General features: G+C 39.1%; 1 protein-coding gene across 1 annotated transcript; it reads right to left on the reverse strand.

Moving 5' to 3' along the window:
* Positions 1-768: 768 nt before the first annotated feature.
* Positions 769-12308, reverse strand: LOC139741319 (geranylgeranyl transferase type-2 subunit alpha-like). The gene is made up of 12 exons (XM_071651905.1): positions 12199-12308; positions 10646-10756; positions 9960-10084; positions 9234-9421; positions 8547-8744; positions 7397-7480; positions 6626-6810; positions 5077-5170; positions 3654-3794; positions 2738-2964; positions 1721-1919; positions 769-1256 (listed from the first exon to the last, which is right to left on the reverse strand). The coding sequence occupies exons 1-12, from the start codon at positions 12199-12201 to the stop codon at positions 1099-1101; spliced, it is 1713 nt and encodes a 570-aa protein (XP_071508006.1). The 5' UTR covers positions 12202-12308; the 3' UTR covers positions 769-1098.
* Positions 12309-19168: the final 6860 nt, after the last annotated feature.

Raw genomic sequence — 19168 nt, forward strand, 5'->3', positions numbered from 1 at the left:
GTGCTATGCATCCTTGCAAAAAAATGCAAGGCAAGTGTGTAACTGTAATTCTAATAAAGAGAAGACCGAAGCCATGTAAAGGCAGTGAGATGTGGTCCCTTGCATTACTATCAGAACTACATGTAGGATGAAAATGACCTGCTACTGGATAGCTGTAGGAAAGCTTACAAAGCAATTTTTTTTTTCTTTTGACTACTGAAGTCTTGACAAGGAATTCATTCTAGAAACCTTGAATGTTGTGTTTGGGCAAATCCATATGACAGCATCAGAAATGAATACACCAGGCAGAAAAGACAAAACATGAGTCATATGTATTGCAATTTATTATCTCTGCTAATAATTAAAATGGAATGTTTTTGATTCACAATGAGGCATAATGTGGGATTGCCACAAGCCTGTTCACATGCAGAAGTGTAACATCATGGGAGTATTGTGGTGCAATGAGTTGCAGAAAGAACATATAAAGCAAAACACTTTTTGCTTTGTATTTGTGGAGATCTCTAGATACCGAGTGAAGTACTAGTGCACACATACACAGACATACATATGGCACTACAAAACATCATTATTCAATTAGAACTGGTGCTCAAAAAATGTCATTGACAACCATCAAGTAAATACAATGGTATTACAATGTAATATGCCACCTCAATAGAAAAGGGTTTTGTTTTATCTTGTTTTGTTTTGTTTTTGTTTTTGTTTTTACTACAATCAATTTGTTAAAGGCAATTTAAAGGTACCAAATCCCTAGACAAAGATTCCCTGAAGATGGTGAAGGAGAGTTACATGGCTGCCAAACCTTATTTTATCTTACACCATCATTAGTGTGTCATTTAAAACACAAGCCTGAAACCACAGATTACACCATTCAATTTAAGGCATAATCATTGCATATGTAGATACGGCAAATAGATTATAACACTCCAATACCTTTGGCCCATGATTATCTGCCTGCAATGTCAAGTTACTCCAAAAAGTTGCATGATATTTTAATCCACTGATTATGGGAATGGGGCACCCCACATTAAAATCTATAGGGCATTATCTTATCACTGAAGAAACAGGTTAATATCACATACTTATACAGACATGCAAACATCAAAGTGTAACCCCATTCAGAGTGGTAATCTGCGGTAGGATTTCTTTGACCTTTGACGTGAAATCTGGCACCTCACAGACTGCGTTGTTGGACACGTCCAGGCTGCGAAGCGCCGTGCACGAAGACAGGGACTGCAACTGCGAGAGGGTGGATATTTCTGAAAATAAATGGTTAAGAAATATTCCTTCAATAGTGTCAGATAGAGTAAAATATAAGCTATTCATCCTTGTTATATTAGTGGTTTGATACACAAAGAAGGCAACAAGGCAACTAGTGTATAAAAATGTGATATAAGAAAATGATCAATAGATATCACTAATGGTGAAACAAAATAATACCCACAGAATAGATATTCCTAATGGTCATTACAATCAATCAGAGAAAAACCTGTACTGTATTGCTTATCAGGAACTGATATAACTTTCCCAAGGGGGCAATGGGACATATCGAAAACCATCTAGAAACTTGTGTGAATATGAGAAAAGCCAGTAAACTATAACATCTTAGGGACCGATGTGGCTTTCTAACTTACAAAACATATATATAAACCATCTAAAATTTGTTTAAATATGCTTATCCCCATAAAAACAAGAAGAGAGAGAAAATCGAAAAAGAGGATACGATTGTCTTTCAGAGACAGACTCTCTAAGAGTGGAAGGTTGGCCAGGTGGGAGATGTCCTGGAGACGGTTGCCATCGGCAACCAGGCTGCTCACGCAGAAGAGCTGATTGGCACCAGAGAGGGAGGCAAGCTGGTTGTTGGAGATGTCAATGCTCTGTAGACTGGACAAGTGATGAAGGTGATGGAGAGTGGACAATTCCTGGATATTGGGAGATCACATTGGAAAGAGAGATACAGTTTAATGAGATAGAAAAGATAATTTTCATGCTTCATGAGAGTAAACGATAAACACTTTGACAATGACCACATGGAATTTCAAAGTATCCTAGCAGAATATTAATACCAATATGGGTAAGATGTTCTTTTCTTCTTAAGCCGTTGAGGACGGGCTGATCTTGCTAACACACATATTTCCCATAGACCCCTGCCCAAGTATGCATGGGACTCGTCCTCAACGGGTTAAGTGTGTGTTCATTAAGTTTCGTATAGCGAAAAAAGCTGCTGAAAATTGCTTATCCAATAGTCACGAGCCAATGGAGTAGAATGGAGTCAAAAGTTTCGTATGATACTGACGTGGACATTCTATCAATGTCTCTACTGGTCATGATGATGATGTTTACCGCTGAAAACATGAGTTGTCCTGTCTCATCTCATATTCACAACATATGGGTAACATTCTGCACACAAATAATACATTTTCTTTGACATAATTATCACTTTATTCTACTACTCCTAGGCATCTCTCTTTTGAGTAACCATCTGTGTGTTTGTAGGCAAGTTAGATAACAGATGAACAGCAATTAGCACAAAAGTGTCAAACTTCAGCCTGACAAGACTGTCAAAGAGTATGTTACACTGAATATAAAGACATCTAACACTCTATCTGTAAGTTAATCTTTGCTTCAATCTATCTGTTTGTCATCTGCCTTTACATTACCTTTAATCCTCTCTCACATGAAACATTTTTAGACTAAATCAGAAAGTGATCACACAGCAAATCAAGAGGCGCAATCTCACCTTTCCAGACAGGTCCAGCGACCTCTGCGTGCCCTCTGACCCCTGCGTTGACCCCTGGAGGTGCCTCATGATGGCGTTCTCCATGACAAACTTGCTGCGGAGGTCCCGGAAGTAGTTCTGGCGGTAGGGATCCTGGGTGAGGAGCGTCTGGAAGTAGCGAAGCATCTCTGTCTCGTGTTTCAGAGGGTCTACCGCCCTCATGAGGAGAATGATGGTCAGGAGACACCCTGTGGTAGAATGAAGATTTAATTTTGTGCAAAAAAAAAAAAAGATTTTGACAATCCGTGATGCTCTTGCCTAGGTATCAATTCACACTAGCAATAGCAAGTAATATGGTAAGCACACTATGAATGTGTGATATACCTTTATTACATTTGTTGCTGTTTTATTGTATAATCTGATCTTTACCGGTAATCGTGGACGTCTGTCAAAGTTCCTAACCAGTGGATTTGTTTTATAGATTTCATAGGTCACTTTATTGCCACATTCACATTCTATGCACACTTCTTTACCAGGGGTTGTCATTTGCAGCCCTGTCTTTTGACCTTCAGGGAGAAAAACAGACAGACAGACTGAAATACAGATAAACAGACAAGCATACAGACAAGACAGACATCCAGGCAGACCAACAGAGTGAGACATACCACATGACAGACAGAAAAACCAGTTCAGAGATGGACAGACAAGGAGGTGCCAAAAGTGATAGAAAGATGTTGAGATGCACAAAACACATAGAAACACAGACAGACATACAAGATCATTAAACGGACATATAGACAGATACAAAGACCTTGATATAGATTTTAAACAACAGCATACACACAAAAAAAAGCCCTAAAGGCCTAAAGCATGCACTTGAAAGCACACAATCCTTAAAACTTGAGCCAATGAGTAGGACAATGAATCAACAGTTTACATTTATTCTCTGGCTCCAGCTCCTGGAGCTGTTGGCAAGACTCCAGCTCTGACTTGAGAAGCTCGGACTTCTCATCGCTGAGCTCAGCAGTGAACAGACTCCTTGCCTCCTGCTCCTCCCTGCTCCAGCCCTCCAGAACATCTGATGAACAAACAGACAGTCACATCTTTCAGCACGATAAAACTCCCAATGTGTGGTCCACTAGTGTGACTTCATTATACTCTTTTTCAAAATGGTTCTAATTGATGCAATCACGTCTCTCACTGGCAATGTCCTTGACACGCATTGAGCAGAGTGATTGGAGAAAAAAAAATAAAACTGATACATGCAAAGTGAGGTTGGCAAACAGATTGAAAAGAACAAAATATTGAAGATCACTGTGGGAGTCACGCCAGTAGAGTCATTTTTTTTTTTCAGTGTCCTATGAATGCTAAGTTTAACTATTTGATGACATAGAAATATTCGTAATTGCAACAATATTTGTCCACCTTTCATTTTTATTTCAGAGTACAGCAGTTGCCCCAACTTTCTCTTCAGGACTGATTTCCCTTCACTAGTCTGGCAATCCCTATTCAAAAACAAAGCATACCCAGAAGGTATGTTACAGGGATATACAGTGACTGCACATAAACCTACTCACTAGAGGATACTTGGATCTTAATAACCATCTTGATGATTAGAAAATTTGACACATAACAGGTTATTATTACAATAAATGTCCATCCATATGGAGGAATTTGAACTTTAGCTATTACTGGTCAGTTGAACTATCCACACCCCCTATAAGAAATCTCCGAAACTATATTGGCTTATTGCTACAGTATTGCATTAAACAGTAATTTTCATGATACAGAAATGATGTTGAACTTTCGTGTCTTCCACATATTTTCAAGACATTTGCCCTCCCTAAGGACATAGTGCACTTAGTGACACAACATTTGCTCCTGTCACAATTACTACAGTCTTATTTTCTCCAAGGGCTTGGGGTAAGGGTTAGGGTTGGGATAGGGTTTTCGGTTGAGTTTTGTGTGGGATTAGGAGTAGGGTCAGGGTTATGTTTGTGGATAGAATTGAAGAGTTTGTTTGCAAAAACCAATAAGTCCATATTTGCTAAATGGAGATATTTGCGATTAAAGGTCAAGAAAAATAAGGAGAATAATAAGAAAATTTTTGCTTCTTTGACCATAACTTCAAAAATATACCTTTATATGTAGTGACCAATATATCATTTAAAAGGTATTATTTTGTACTTTATGACAGAGATCGTACTTCAAAATCTTCAAAAATGGACTTATCGGTTTTTGCAAACAAACCCTTCAATTTATATTTGGATGCACATATTTCATGGGAGCTGTTGTAGGAGCAAATGTCATGGAACCAGTGCACTCATACCTTGCTGCTTTATTCTGGGCGTTTCTCTTACCTTTGCTCAACTGACACATTCTGCTTACATTCCTATCAAGCCTCACTTCAACAGTCTCCGCATCACGTAGAACATTTTCACTTAATTCAAATATCTGAAGTGAAGTGCAAACATCAAGTCAAGGAGTTCCAATTTTGCAGAGTGACAACAACAAATTTCCATCTCTAGAGATACCAATGATTCAAGTAGTGTTACTACAGGGTTCATACTCTTTCTCATGAATTGAATTCCATGACTTTCCATGACTTTTACATAATTCTTTTTTAAACACATTAAACTGAAAATTTGATCCCAAATCAAAGCGAAGCAAATGGAATAAATATACATCTCACACAAACAACAGATAAATTTCTACAATTTTTGCAATTCCATGACTTTCCATGACCTTTTGATGAAAATATCAGTTTTTCATGACTTTCAAGGCCTGGAAAAAGACCAGGCCAAATTCCATGACTTTCCAGGTTTTCCATAACCCGTATGAACCCTGTACTATTCTAGGCCAATTTCTAACATTATGCACGAAAATTTCTTGCACATTACTTCTTGTGCATCACTGTTACATGCTTGACTTCTTCTTGCTCAGTACTCCATACTGCATGTAACATCGACTAATAGATCTCTTATGGGCAGCAAATTCACAGCATCATAATGAGCTATATTAATCCCTATTCATGTTGTTTGTGTTGTGTTGAAAAATTGTATATAAGTGCTATGATCTGAGGTAATTTTACAAGCAATTCAGGACTTTCTTTGTCCTTGTATTGAATTAATCAACGCAACACACACATGGCTCTCTATAATGCAAAGTTTTCACTGAACAGATAGCTGGAGTGTCCATGAAAGTCAACCCCTTTGCTTTCATTCAGGATACCATCATCCATGAACACATACAAAGGCAAAACGAGGAAACAATGGCTTAGCCAGTGATGCCTCAAACACAAGTGACAAAATCAAATTGAAGAATAGAGTTTATGGTGCAAACTATTTTTTTTTTCAGTACATTATGGCCTGAATTCACAAACGCAGTTTTAACTTTAAGGCTGTGGTTTAAATGTAGACCATGGTCTAAAATAAGCATGAAATAGGTGTACCTTTGACATGCGTGTATCAATCTGAGTTTGTTACTCTATGTCTGTAGGTGTATGCAATCTGTCAATGGTATTAACTCAGAAGAAATTTGCATAAACCATGGTTTAAATTTACACCACCTTTGTGAATTTGGGCTTAAGAGTCACAACAAAATTCTCCTACTCGGAAATACTGTAAAAGTGGATATTTTCGCGTGACTAATTTTTTGCGCTCGGCCAGATAAAAAGAGTTTCGCGTGTTTTTAATTCCGCGGAATCAAGACGTCAACTACTGGAACGTATGGCACGCAAAAATATTCGCGTGCTTTTATTTTCGCGCTAGTTTCTCATTGGCAAAATGCGCGAAAATTTCAACACTGCGAAAATTTCCACTTTTACAGTACATATATCTCTGATCCTACACAAGATAGACAAATAACTAATGATGCTTGGAAACTTTCACTCCTCTGGATAAAGGATACCCACATGATGGAGTGGTTGGTTGTACCCCTTGAGTTCTTCCACTTGCCCTTGACCACGCCCCCATTGACAAGGACCTCTGGTCTTTGATGCCCTGGGTGGAGGTTTACTGGTCTAGAGAAGGTGGTCATGAGTTGGTTCAAGGGACGGTTGATGCAAAGCGTCTGTATCGACATGGGCTTCTCACCTAAAATAAAAAAGAAATATTAATCATATGATTTAAAGCAATATCAACAGCTAGCATAATTGTGAAAACTCACAAAAGAGACTATCTAGTTTTTGTATTATTCATTATAAGAATTGACTGTTATCATCACAATCAATTCATTTTTACTACGAGAATAAAGAAAATCAACTTCATAAGCAAGTCAGATTGAAGAAGCAAAACTCTCTATGTACAATGGACTGGATTAGTTTATGAAATCAGTAGCTAACATGTATTCATGAAACAGATTAAATGAATCAAACATCCCAGTAAAACAATGTTCAAATGCATTTCACTGCAAATCTCTAAGCTGTGCATTAACGTCATGATAATTTTAGTGTGATAAAATGCTATGCAATTCTAGAAATACCAGTTATACATTCACCGGGTATCAGTAACAGAAGTTTTATATGTCAGGATTTTATCTTTGGTGCCTGTATCAATGTGATGCAACATATGTATATACCATGTTTACAGTACAGGTGGATTTCATAGTTCTCTTTCAAAATACATAATTATATTGCTGCAGGATTTTACGCTCCACATTGGATCAAATAAACCAACTTACTTCTCCCCAGTAGCCATCTGTGATAGAACCACGCACTCTGATCATTGGGATCCGTGAAGAATGCATTCTGGACCAGATCATACTCTACACAAGGAGATACAAAGATACCACATGATACAAAGATAACGAAACAAATAAAAAAACATAAAATGCATCTGCACCTCTTCTTCTTTTCACACACACAAAAACTTCTTGATTGAGCAAGAAATGAACAAGACAGCTACAACATGTCAAACTGATGTCAAAAGCAACTTATGGACAAGCTGATACAACCAGTAATTTGTTTGCCGTTCAATATTTCCACTTATTTTCAAAATACAGATCAAATATTTCTTGCTTTGATGGAGGCATGTTGTTGTTATTTCTATCTATCCATCCACAATTGACCACAGCAGTCATATCAGTTATAAAATGCTTGGTGCATTTGAGAGTAACTGCAATAAAACAAATATACAATATGGAGACAAAATGCTAAAACAGAACACCTGGTTGCACAGGCTAAGAAGAAAACATTTAGGTAATCATGATAAATTGTGTATTCAATCAATCTAAAATGCTTCTGGTGTGTGATTTAGGAAGGAAGGCCTGCAGACCACAACTACTACATTGACTTTTTACGTACCCAGGCAGCTTACTCATTACCATATACAGTTGAACCTCTCTTATCCGGCCTCCCTTTATCCGGATCTCTCTATTATACGGACGCAATCTCGCCGTGATTTTTTTTTAATAATTACGGGAGGAAAGGGGGATTCCCAACTCCTTGAGAACTCCTACACAAACACACATGAATTACATATTACCTCCAACATGATTAACATACATTACATCAAATTTTCTCCCAAATTGCTTACCTTCAGACATTTTAACATCCCCAAACGTCCCCAAATATAACAATGAAAAGGTTGCAGTATACACATTACTACATGTGGTACTACAATGGGCTACATCAGTACATGTGTATGTATATGTACATGTATTCCGTAAAGCATTGAGTCTCCAGTATCCGGCCAAATCCCTTATCCGGATGAGCCCCGGTCCCGACTTGTCCGGATACGAGAGGTTCAACTGTACTTACTTACAGCAATGTACAAACAAACAACAATATAGATTTGCTAATTAGAAGAAAAAGAAACCCGGACAGCCTCACCTTGTAGGAGTACATCCTCCTGGAGCCGACCTTTCCTCTCCTGGTCCGGATGGAGAAGGGGCAGGAGCTTGCTCCTGTAGTGCCAGGAGGAATAGTTGGAGAAGTTGGAGCTGATCTTGGTGGCAGTGAACTGGAGCTCCTCAGATGGAGGGACCTTTGACCTGGCCACAACAAACCTGCGGTAGTCCCAGCAGTGGACTGGACACCAGAAAAAAGGGTGTTGCACACATGGTGTGATTTTAGAAGGAAAGACTTTCCAGGTTTACAGGCATCATGAGCATTATGTTTCAATGACACTTTATCATTTCACAGCTGATTCATCATCATCATAGGGTAACTTATTAACAGAGTCTAACAGCAAACAGAACTAAATCAGAGAGGAGATATTTTCTGCCTATTTCGAATGAAACTTTGAGATGATTTAATGTTTGCTTGTGAGTTCTTTTTTTTCCATTTAGACAAAATAACATGCAATTCTTCTGTACTTACATTCTTGTCCACCGTAGGAATAATACCTGATAAAGTCTACATGATTCAAAACTTTTAAAACAACAAATAGAATATAATTCATCTTCTAGTTGTTCATAGAACATGATAAATTTTTCTCCCACATGAAGAAGGCACATACCCAAACACACACATACACACACAGATAAGAAGCAAAATGAAGGCATCACCAAGACTCACAGTTCCTTTCATCATATTCCAGGTACATGGTGCAGAGCTTCAGCTCTTGCTCCCAGTCTGGATGCGGGCTGTGGTCCATCACCCAGCAACGGTGGTGCCACGCCCCGTAGGACTTTGGGTTGACCCGGAGGCATGCCTCGATGAAGCCAAGCTCCTTGCTGAAGATCTCTTGCATCTCATCTTCACTTCTAGAAATCAATGTCAATAAAATTATCAATGTCATCGATGAATGAATTTAGGAATATCATAAGCAGATTTCATCACCTGACAAATTGGATGTAGACATTTGAAACATACTTCTCTGCCGCCATGAATCCATTACCCTTTGCACGGTGGAACATACCACATCACAAATAGAAAATTATTCCCCAGGAAAGACATGTGAAAAGCACATAAACGAAATCAATAAAAGTGCATACTGAAACCAGATGCAACAAAACAACCAAATGGTTCAGCCTATAAGCTTCACTGTTGATTTCCCATTGTATCAAAAGGCAGCTTTCTGTTATCTCATAGGTTTCACATTTTCTCAAAGGCCAATTAATTTTGCACAAACCCTGAGAAAAAAAACCAAAAAAAACCCCAAAACATGTTGTTACAGAACGGAATGACGTGTTGGCTACCACCATGTTCACATTCAAATAAGTAATTTGCTGTTCTACCAATACAAAAATGTGGCATAAACATCAGAACCAGAATATTTGGACTGAGAATGTGAGTGCTTACTTAGTCTGCTGAAATGCTTCCAAGGTTTCTTTCCTGACATTCCACAGAGTGTAAAAGTCTGGATTTGCAGACAGAAGTTGGGCTGACACCTCGAGAATTTCCCCGTCAAACTCTTTGTTCTTTCTCTGTGTGGGGCACAAGTGTTACACACAAAAATCTGCTTGCTCATTTTCATATATTTAGATCAATGAAACACAAAACCTGAAAAATATTTCAACAAGTAACTTCACTTTGCCTGGTAAATTTATTCTTACTCACCGAAAAAGTAACAATTTCTACCTTGCATATTTGAGACTCGATAGTATGAAGTATAAATAAATAGCCTGGGAGGTACTAAGCGAGCACCAAGTACTTTTTGGTATAACAAATCACAACAATCTGAGAATGTTAAGAAAACATCAGCCAGAAATTATTTCAATTAGTACAAAACACAATGGTTTCACCTTTATTTCCAGATTTTTTTTTCCAAATTTGTTTTGTGCTATGATGTGGGGAATTATGTACCCCTGAATGACATCAAAGCTCGTTTGTAAATCACAACACTGCGACAATAGATTGAAGTATAAGTAACATTATATTTCAAAATACAACAGGTATATGTACATGTATCCGCTATTTGCGAGAGAATGTCCTGCATGCAAGAAAAATATATAAAGATGAAAACTATAAAATGCTACACCACAAACCTTCTCAAAGACTTTGTTTGTGCCAGCAGTAAAGAGCTTGAGTTTCTTTTCTCTCTCCTTCCTCTTTGCCTCCTGTTGCTCTGCTGTTGTCTTCACTTTTAACCGTCCATGCTTGGAGAAATAAAGATAGAGCGAGACATCATCAATCATCATTCAGTTCCTCTAATTCACTCTGCATCTCATTCTCACATTTGCCAAACAGACCACATTGAATTTCTCATGTGTGGAAGAGTCAGAGAGCACCGATCCCTCATCTATGGTTTAGATCGATAATATACTGATGGAAACTATCAGAGTAATAATAATAGTCTGAGTCACACAGATTCTGACATTTTCATTGAATTTCTTCAATGTTGCAATTATTGAACGATGTTACAATCAACATAAAAATGTATATATCAGTATGGAAAGTTGTCAGATATCTTGATGGAGAGTTATAGATTACAATGTAAGTCTCCTCTTGATATTCAAATGCAGAGAGAGAATGATATATTACATGTTTTAACAGCCATATTGAGCTGATGTGCCCTGCTAGACAGAAACAAGACATGGTGGAAATCAGTCGTAATAATACTAGTGCACTGAAACTGCTACACTTGTATGATGCTACATATATCAGCTTCAATTCATTCAACAGCAACTGCATCCAAAATTACTATGCTATCTGCAAGTTTACATAGTATTGCTGTACTATCACAAACAAGACATCATGATTTATGTGCCTGTGATTTTTCATTCACCAGGCCAACCTAACAAAATATTTTTGTAAAATATCATGAATGCATGTATGGTAAGAAGGAGGATATGAAGATGTAGAAGAAGGAGAAGAAGCAGTATTTTGTAGTGTCTTCTACTTTTGGAAGAGAAGACCCCTAACATTACTTCTTCAACTCAAGGCTCATGGAAGAAGGTGATCAATGGAGGAAGAAGAGAGGAAGGAGGAGGAAGAGGAAGAGGAGAAAGGAGAAAAAGAGGAAAAGGAGAAAGGACTGCGCCAGGCCGAAAAGTGGAATCAACCCCCATCTAAAATATCTCATATCATATCACGCACAGCCTATATTTTTGATAGGGCCACCATAAAAGGAAAAAAAAAGAAATTTACAAGAAATTTACAAGTAAATTTACACCAATCCAAACACGTAACACCCGACCTGGTACTAGTGCCGTAGTGGTAGTATTTTGCAACATGATGATAATTGATATGCAAGATGATGGCCAAGCTATTACTTCCGACAAGGATTAGGCAAGCAAGTAATTTATATTCTGCAGATCACATACTTTCTTTCTTTGCATGTTACTACAAGTACATGTGCACAATTGTTGGCTTTGCTAGTTTGATCTGGGGTATAATTTGGTAGAACAGCGGACGCGGGCATCGCGCGTGCAATTTTATGCAAGTAAACATCCTCATGTGTTTGCGCATGAAACACAAATTTGAACATGTCGGACTACAGACACGAAGACCCTCCCATCACCCATTTAACCACCATAGTAAGACTGTTGTACGTACGATACACATTGTTACTTATTTTGAGGGTGATTCAGATGCCTACCATTTCGTTGATAAATGCTGATCCAGCTTGACAAATTTCGAAATAGGCTTCGGTGGCACACAGGAATGAATGAATGAATGACAGTGCTCGCTGTTCTGTGAGATGGAATCGAATCGGAGAAACCGAAGACACGAAGCTTGCGAAGAAAGGTGACATGCCTCACCCTCAATGAACGGCAGATGGCGGCAACTCAGTTTCAGTCAAAGTTTGGTTTTGTGTGTGTGTGTGTGTGTGTGTGTGTGTGTGTGTGTGTGTGTGTGTGTGTGTGTGTGTGTGTGTGTGTGTGTGTGTGTGTGTGTGTCAAACTCTTCGGTTGCAGTTGCTCCTATGTATTTAGTACATTAATACTGTATTTCAGTGCATTTTTTTGTTTAATATTAACATAGGTAGCATTTCAAAAGGATGCACGTCATGTGAACATGTACATTCACAAAATTGAAGCAGGTTTTATATAGGCCTACATTGAATGTTATGAGAGACCTGAATAAAGAATATAGTTTGTTGAACTATAGGTTTCAAAGAATATGATTATTTTGCGATTAAAGGTCAAGAAAAATAGAGAGAATAATAAGAATATTTTTGCTTCTTTTTACCATAACTTTAAAAATGTAGTGACCAATATATTATTTAAAAGGTATTATTTTGTACTTTATGACAGAGACCGTACTTCAAAATCATCAAAAATGGACTTATCGGTTTTTGCGAACAAACTCTGTCTTCATATAATGTAGATAAGTGAAAGTGATGTATTTCGTCACAAGACCTAGGATGAGAAACCAAGTGGGAAGTGGGGAAGGAAGAAAAACGGAGTACACCGTCCTGTACCTGCAAAGGGGCTGATTTTTTTAAAGAGAATAGTCTCAGTTACAACATTGTGCAGTAGCAAGTTATTCATGGCTACAAGCATGGACTTTGTATGGTTCCATGCTTCAGGTGATATTGCCCATGAATAATGACCTGGTGGAAATATTTTAATTTAAAGGCAAACAAGCCGACAATTTCGTTAGTTGTACATCTCATTAAAAATTCAGTCGACTTCTTCACTTCTAGGAGAGTTGTGAGGGATTTAGAATATATTCAGAAGACCGTGAAACTTAACTGGCACTACCGGGTGTACGACGATTGGTGTCCTAGAAGGTAGAAATAACTGCATAAATTCATAATGCACATAACTATTGATTATGAATTAGAGGTCACATATACAGATCAATCAACATAGGTTGCAAGTTTGTGTGTGTGTTGTTGTTTTTTTGTCTATGCTTGAATACAGATAAACTGGGGGCAGATTCAATTCAATTCAATAGTTTTTCAATTCAATGCTTCTAAAATTGATGAACATATTCCGCATCGAATGGCAAATAATTTCAAAGCTTAGGACCAGAATAGATACAGGTAAGTGTTTTGTGCAAGGGTGGTGCTGGTACCAGGTATATGGAATAACTGGAGAGTGGAGAAGCTATGAACAGGAATGTTTAATGAAAAAGCCGAACCTGAGGGCAGTTGGAGATTCATTCATGTGTAGGTTTGGAACAAAGGATTCAATATGGAGAAGATCCAAGTCATATATTTTCTTTTCAACTTTTTTTGTAAACTGTTGTAATAGTGGACCAGATTCAATGATGAACAGAGGACATAGTTGTTTAACGATAAAATGAACAACTTTAATCCACTATCACAAACTAGCGTCATGTAATGACTGCTGCTCTGACCGTATCACTCAAATATAGAATACATGGAATATGCGTACACTTGTGATAAATGTAGTGCGCTCATATAACACAACATCCCCCTCCTTCTGAAAAGATACAATCACGAATATTTTTAAACTGCACTTGTACTTAATTATGGAAACATTCACATTGATCTTCCAAGTATTATAAATGTGAATCTCTAACACAGAATGCTGAAAAAAAAAAATGGAGGAAGCTTGTTTGAGATTTGCATAGATACGTTGAATCATAATCAGAGAGGCAAATAAAATCTATTCTTCTTGAAACAGCCGGTCTCACAAATGCAATATACTCAGTATCAGAAACTCTTTTTTATCAGTATAAGTTTTACATTTTTCATACTGAACAAATCTCGACATATCTGGTATCGAAAGATAGAACGAATAAAACGATAATGTTATTCAAACTTATTGTCACAAAAATGCATGCAGTTTAACGTACACCAGCATATTTACAAATAATATCACGTATATCTTCGTGATATCTTTAATTGTATGAGACAGGAACAATTATATTCATATGGAATGTATATATAGTATATAATATAATAGAAACAGAATGATTTAGCATTAGAGTTTGTACTCAGATTGTCATTAACACAGGAAATGATTTATATATGCTTGTATGTTTGTTGTTTTTTTTAACATTCAGTTGAGATGAACTTTTGTGTGTGAAATTAGTGAACAGCTACATCATAGTTTCAATGCATAAATGTGATTAACAGTTATACACAGATATATATATAGCATGCAACAACCATTTTGATAAATGTAGCATATGTCGTAGTTGTTATGGTTCCTGACTTAAATTTCAAATATTGTCTTGTGAAATAAAATGATGTGTATCACTTGGTTACACAAATGTGCTGTAAATAAATCTACACTAAACATAATGAATATATTATTTACACTGACAATGCTGCTAGTTTATCTTCCAGCATTGCATTACTCTTGGTACCGCGATGGGGGTCTGACTTCACGTCCATATCGCGTTATGTACCGGGTAGAGACTGATTTCCTATCAGATTGTCTTTGTCTTCTGTCTGGATGTTGTCTCCTTTCCTCACTCCTGTCGTCGTCTTCGAAGTGAACCCGTTTTGGAACTGTTGGCTTCGTTCCGGTTGGCATCTCTCTCAGGTGAGATCTATTTCTCCTCAAGATGCTACCGTTGGGAGTTGCTACTTCGTAGGATCTTGGTTCCTGACGTACTTTGCTCACTTCGGCAGGAAGCCAAGTGTTGTCTTTGGGATTCAGAACTCTCACTTTCTGTCCGACGTGTAGAGGTGGTAAATCTCTACCTCCATGCAAGTCGTGATTGTGTTTCATGTTCTCCTGTCTCTGAAACAACACATCAGGCGTAGACGATTGTTTGGTCAAGTGGTGACTTGGAAGTGTTGTCCTGATTGGTCTTCCAAAGAGTAATTCAGCAGGTGATGGTAGGTTGGAGTCGATTGGTGTGGCACGAAAATGTAGTAGTGCTGTCTGGATGTCTTGTCCAGTTCTGGTACACTTGGTCATGATTCCTTTCACAGTTTGTACCATGCGTTCAGCGAGTCCGTTGGATCTTGGATATCGCGGAGACGATGTAATATGATCAATTGACCATTTCTCACACATCTCTTGAAATGGTCTTCCAACAAATTGTGGACCATTGTCTGATATCAGAGTTGCTGGTGGTCCGAAAAGACTGAAGATACCACTCAGTATGTTTGCGACTGCCGCACTGGATGTATCCGTCAACTTGCGAACGATTGGATACTTTGAATGGTAGTCGGTCACCAACAGGTATTCTTCCTTGTTGAAAGTAAACAAGTCAGTTCCAAGCTTCGTCCACGGCGAAGTTGGTATGTCGTGAGGTTGCAAGGGTTCTCTTTGTTGCTTGACCTGATTTTCTTGGCAGGCGTAGCAATTCTTTGAGATTTGCTCAATGTCTTTATTGATGTTCGGCCAATACACGGTTTCCCTTGCTAGTCTGCGGGTACGTTCAATACCTTGATGACCCTGATGAAGTTGATTCAGGATGTCTTGTCTGAGGTCTGTGGGAATGATGACTTGATTGCCTTTGAAAAGTACACCATCTGATACTCCGATTTCATCGCGGTATGGCCAAAATGTTCTGACCTCTCTAGGTACTTCCTTGATTGTGTCTGGCCAACCATTCGTGACGATTTGCCACAGAGCTCGCAAGGTAGGATCTCTCGACGTCTCTTGTTGCAGCTCATTTCTCTTCTTTTGTCCAAAGAAGATAAGGTCAATCTGTGATATGTCGATTTCCTCACAGATCTCTTCCACATTGACATCAAGGGGAACGTCTTGATTTTTGCTTGGATTAGGCATTCTGCTCAAAGCATCTGATATGATCATCGATTTGCCTGGCTTGTACTTGACATCATAGTCATAGCCTTGAATTTTGATGAGAAGTCTCTGCAAACGTGGTGGCGCACATCTCAGTGGCTTTCTGGTGATCATCTCTAAGGGTTTGTGATCAGTTTGGACAGTGAACTGGTTTCCGAACAGGTATGTGTGGAAACGTTGTATTCCAAACACGAGGGCTAGCGTTTCTCTCTCTATGTTGGAGTAGTTAGCTTGTGACGATGAGAGAGACTTTGAAGCAAATGCGACATGTTTGCCTTCTTGCATCAAACAAGCTCCTTGGCCTTTTGATGATGCGTCGACTTCTAGGATCGTTGTCTTCCTTGGATAATAGTACTGCAAACAAGATTCTGCAGAGATCGCTTTCTTGAGTTCGTTGAAGGCATGTTGATGATCGTCTTGCCATGTGAATGGCACATCTCGCTTCAGTAGTTCACGTAAGGGTGATGCCTTTTCAGAGAAGTTGGCGATGTGTGGAGCGAGATAGTTAAGAAGACCAAGGCACTTCCGTAGATCTTCTTTGTCTTGAGGTGTTGGCATGGCATGAATGTCTTCAATCTTCTGTGGATCAGGGCGGATGCCATCTCTGGTATATACAGAGCCGAAGAAGTTGATGCTGTCAGTTTTGATGATACACTTCTTACTGTTGAAGACAAGTCCTTCTCTTTGGGCAACTTCCATCAGTCTGTGGAGGTTTTTGTCATGCTCTGCCTCGGTACGTCCAACAACTGCAATATCATCAGCGATACAGATGCATCCATCTGCTTGACCAACGATACGGTCCATGTGTTGCTGGAACAAGTCTTGGCTGACAGAAAGTCCGAAAGGTAGGCGTGTATAGCAGTATCTGCCAAATGGAGTACGAAAAGTTGTCAGCTCCTGGGATTCTTTGGATAGGTGAACAGACCAATATCCGGATTTCGCGTCGAGCTTAGAGAAATACTTTGCTCCGGAGAAAGCTGGGTTGACCTCTTCAAGAGTCGGAATCTTGTGGGGACATCGTTTGAGATTCTGGTTTAATCTCCTGGGATCTAGGCATACTCTCAAGGATCCATCCTTCTTGAGAACCGTAGTAATCGAACTACACCAGTCGGTGTGCTGGTCAATTTGTCTGATGATGCCTTGCTTCTCCATTGAGTCAAGCTCAGCCTTGAGTTTGTCTTTGATGTGGACGCTGCACTTTCTTGGTGCATCAATGGTGGGGACAGCTCCTTCTTTGACATGTAGTGTTGCTTCTCCACGAAAGTTACCAATACGATCAAACTGTTGCGGATAGAGCACTTGCAGGTCCTTGACAGATTTCAACGGAGACGGTCTGTCAGTTGGACTACGACTCTGAGGGTGCATCTCATGGATTGTTACCACGTGTAACTCACTGCACATAGGTAGTCCAATTATCACTGGTCCTGAGACATCGACCACGTAGAAAAGTTGATCTCTCCACTCGGAGTCTTTGTACTTGCACGTGATCTGAAGGGTGCCCAAGCAATGTATCGGGGAACCGTTGTATGCGGTAAGACGTGCTGAAGTCGGGTGTACAACTGCTTGCCACCTGCTTCCATACATGGCCTTGATTGTCCGTAGAGGGAGTGTATTTCCACTCGCTCCGGTATCGACCTTTGCATGTAAGATGTGTTGTCCACGTTTGCTGGGACAGATAATTCCAATCTTCACGAATGCTTCTTTCTGATGCACAGAATCGATAGATGCGTCTAGGTCATTTCCCAGTACGATAGTGTTAAATTCCTCAAAATCTTCCTGGGTTTCTCCTTCTGGCTCTTTGGAGAACTCGGCTACCTTTTGTTTGGTTGGCTGCCTGGTGGGTGTCTTCTGTCTTCGTGGTGAAAAACTGCGGTTACCACCTTGGCGTCCTCTGCTTGGACTTCGTCCTCGAAGCACTTTTCCGTGTTTTGTCTTTCTGCAGCATTTAGCCCAGTGTCCTTTAGAACCACATGCTTTGCAAATGTCTCTGTAGGCTGGACACTTGCGTGGTGGATGATTCAAATCACAGTTACCACACTTCTTGCGTCTATCTTGGTTACGTGATAGAGCATCTACGTTGCTTGCAGAGGAGTCGATCGAACGAAGACACTGTTTGCCTACGGCTATGGCTTCGTATTTCCTGCCTTCATCAAGGAGGTTTGCTATCTTGTAGCCTTTGGGTTGGTCTAGAAGATCTTTCTGGAAAGCCTCGATAGGTGTAGACGCAATGACTAGCTCTGTCACGCGTTCTGAGAGCTCATTTTCGGTAAAGTCACATTCTTTGGCTTTACTCCGGCATCTATTTACAAATTCGTCGATAGTTTCATTTGCGTGTTGACGATATCGCATCAGTTCCAGTCTGTGGATGCGAAAATTCAGCTTGACTTTCAGCTGACCTTCAAGAGTAGACCACAACATTGCAGGTTTTTCTTGATCCTCATTGGATAGACCGGATGCGTTAATTCTACGCAAACCTTCATTTCCTACTGCAATTTTGATTTTGATTGCTTGCTTCTTTGGGTCTTGGACATCGTTGTCTTGGAAGCATAACTCCATGCGTTGTTTGAATAACTTGAATTCTTCCGGCACATCAGCACTATTCCAATTCATTTCTGGATACTTTGCCATCGTGCGTTTTGATTTAGATTGAGTTGGAGATACAAATGATACAATGCTTGATATTAATGTCACACTTTGCAAACTTACGGCTGAAAGGTTACAGATATAGTTTACAAAGTAAACAAATCAAGAATAGTTTGCAAACATAGAAATATATGACACAAAGTCACTACTGATATACATGTATCAATAATGTATGGTTGGGGCACCACCTATCGACAGGGCACCTTCCCATCGACACCCTGCGTATCATGGCTGTTTGCGTAT

The sequence above is a fragment of the Diadema antillarum genome, unplaced genomic scaffold (assembly GCF_040938485.1).
Source record: "Diadema antillarum isolate AM-2024a unplaced genomic scaffold, OU_Dant_1.0 seq00000919_RagTag, whole genome shotgun sequence".
Lineage (NCBI taxonomy): Eukaryota > Metazoa > Echinodermata > Echinoidea > Diadematoida > Diadematidae > Diadema > Diadema antillarum.

Coding starts and splice junctions, on each gene's coding strand:
- LOC139741319 (XM_071651905.1), bottom strand. Junction 5,171..6,625: donor CCAACCACTCCATCATGTGG/GTATCCTTTATC, acceptor ACTTCACTTCAG/ATATTTGAATTAAGTGAAAA. Junction 3,795..5,076: donor AATGTGTCAGTTGAGCAAAG/GTAAGAGAAACG, acceptor TTTGTTCATCAG/ATGTTCTGGAGGGCTGGAGC.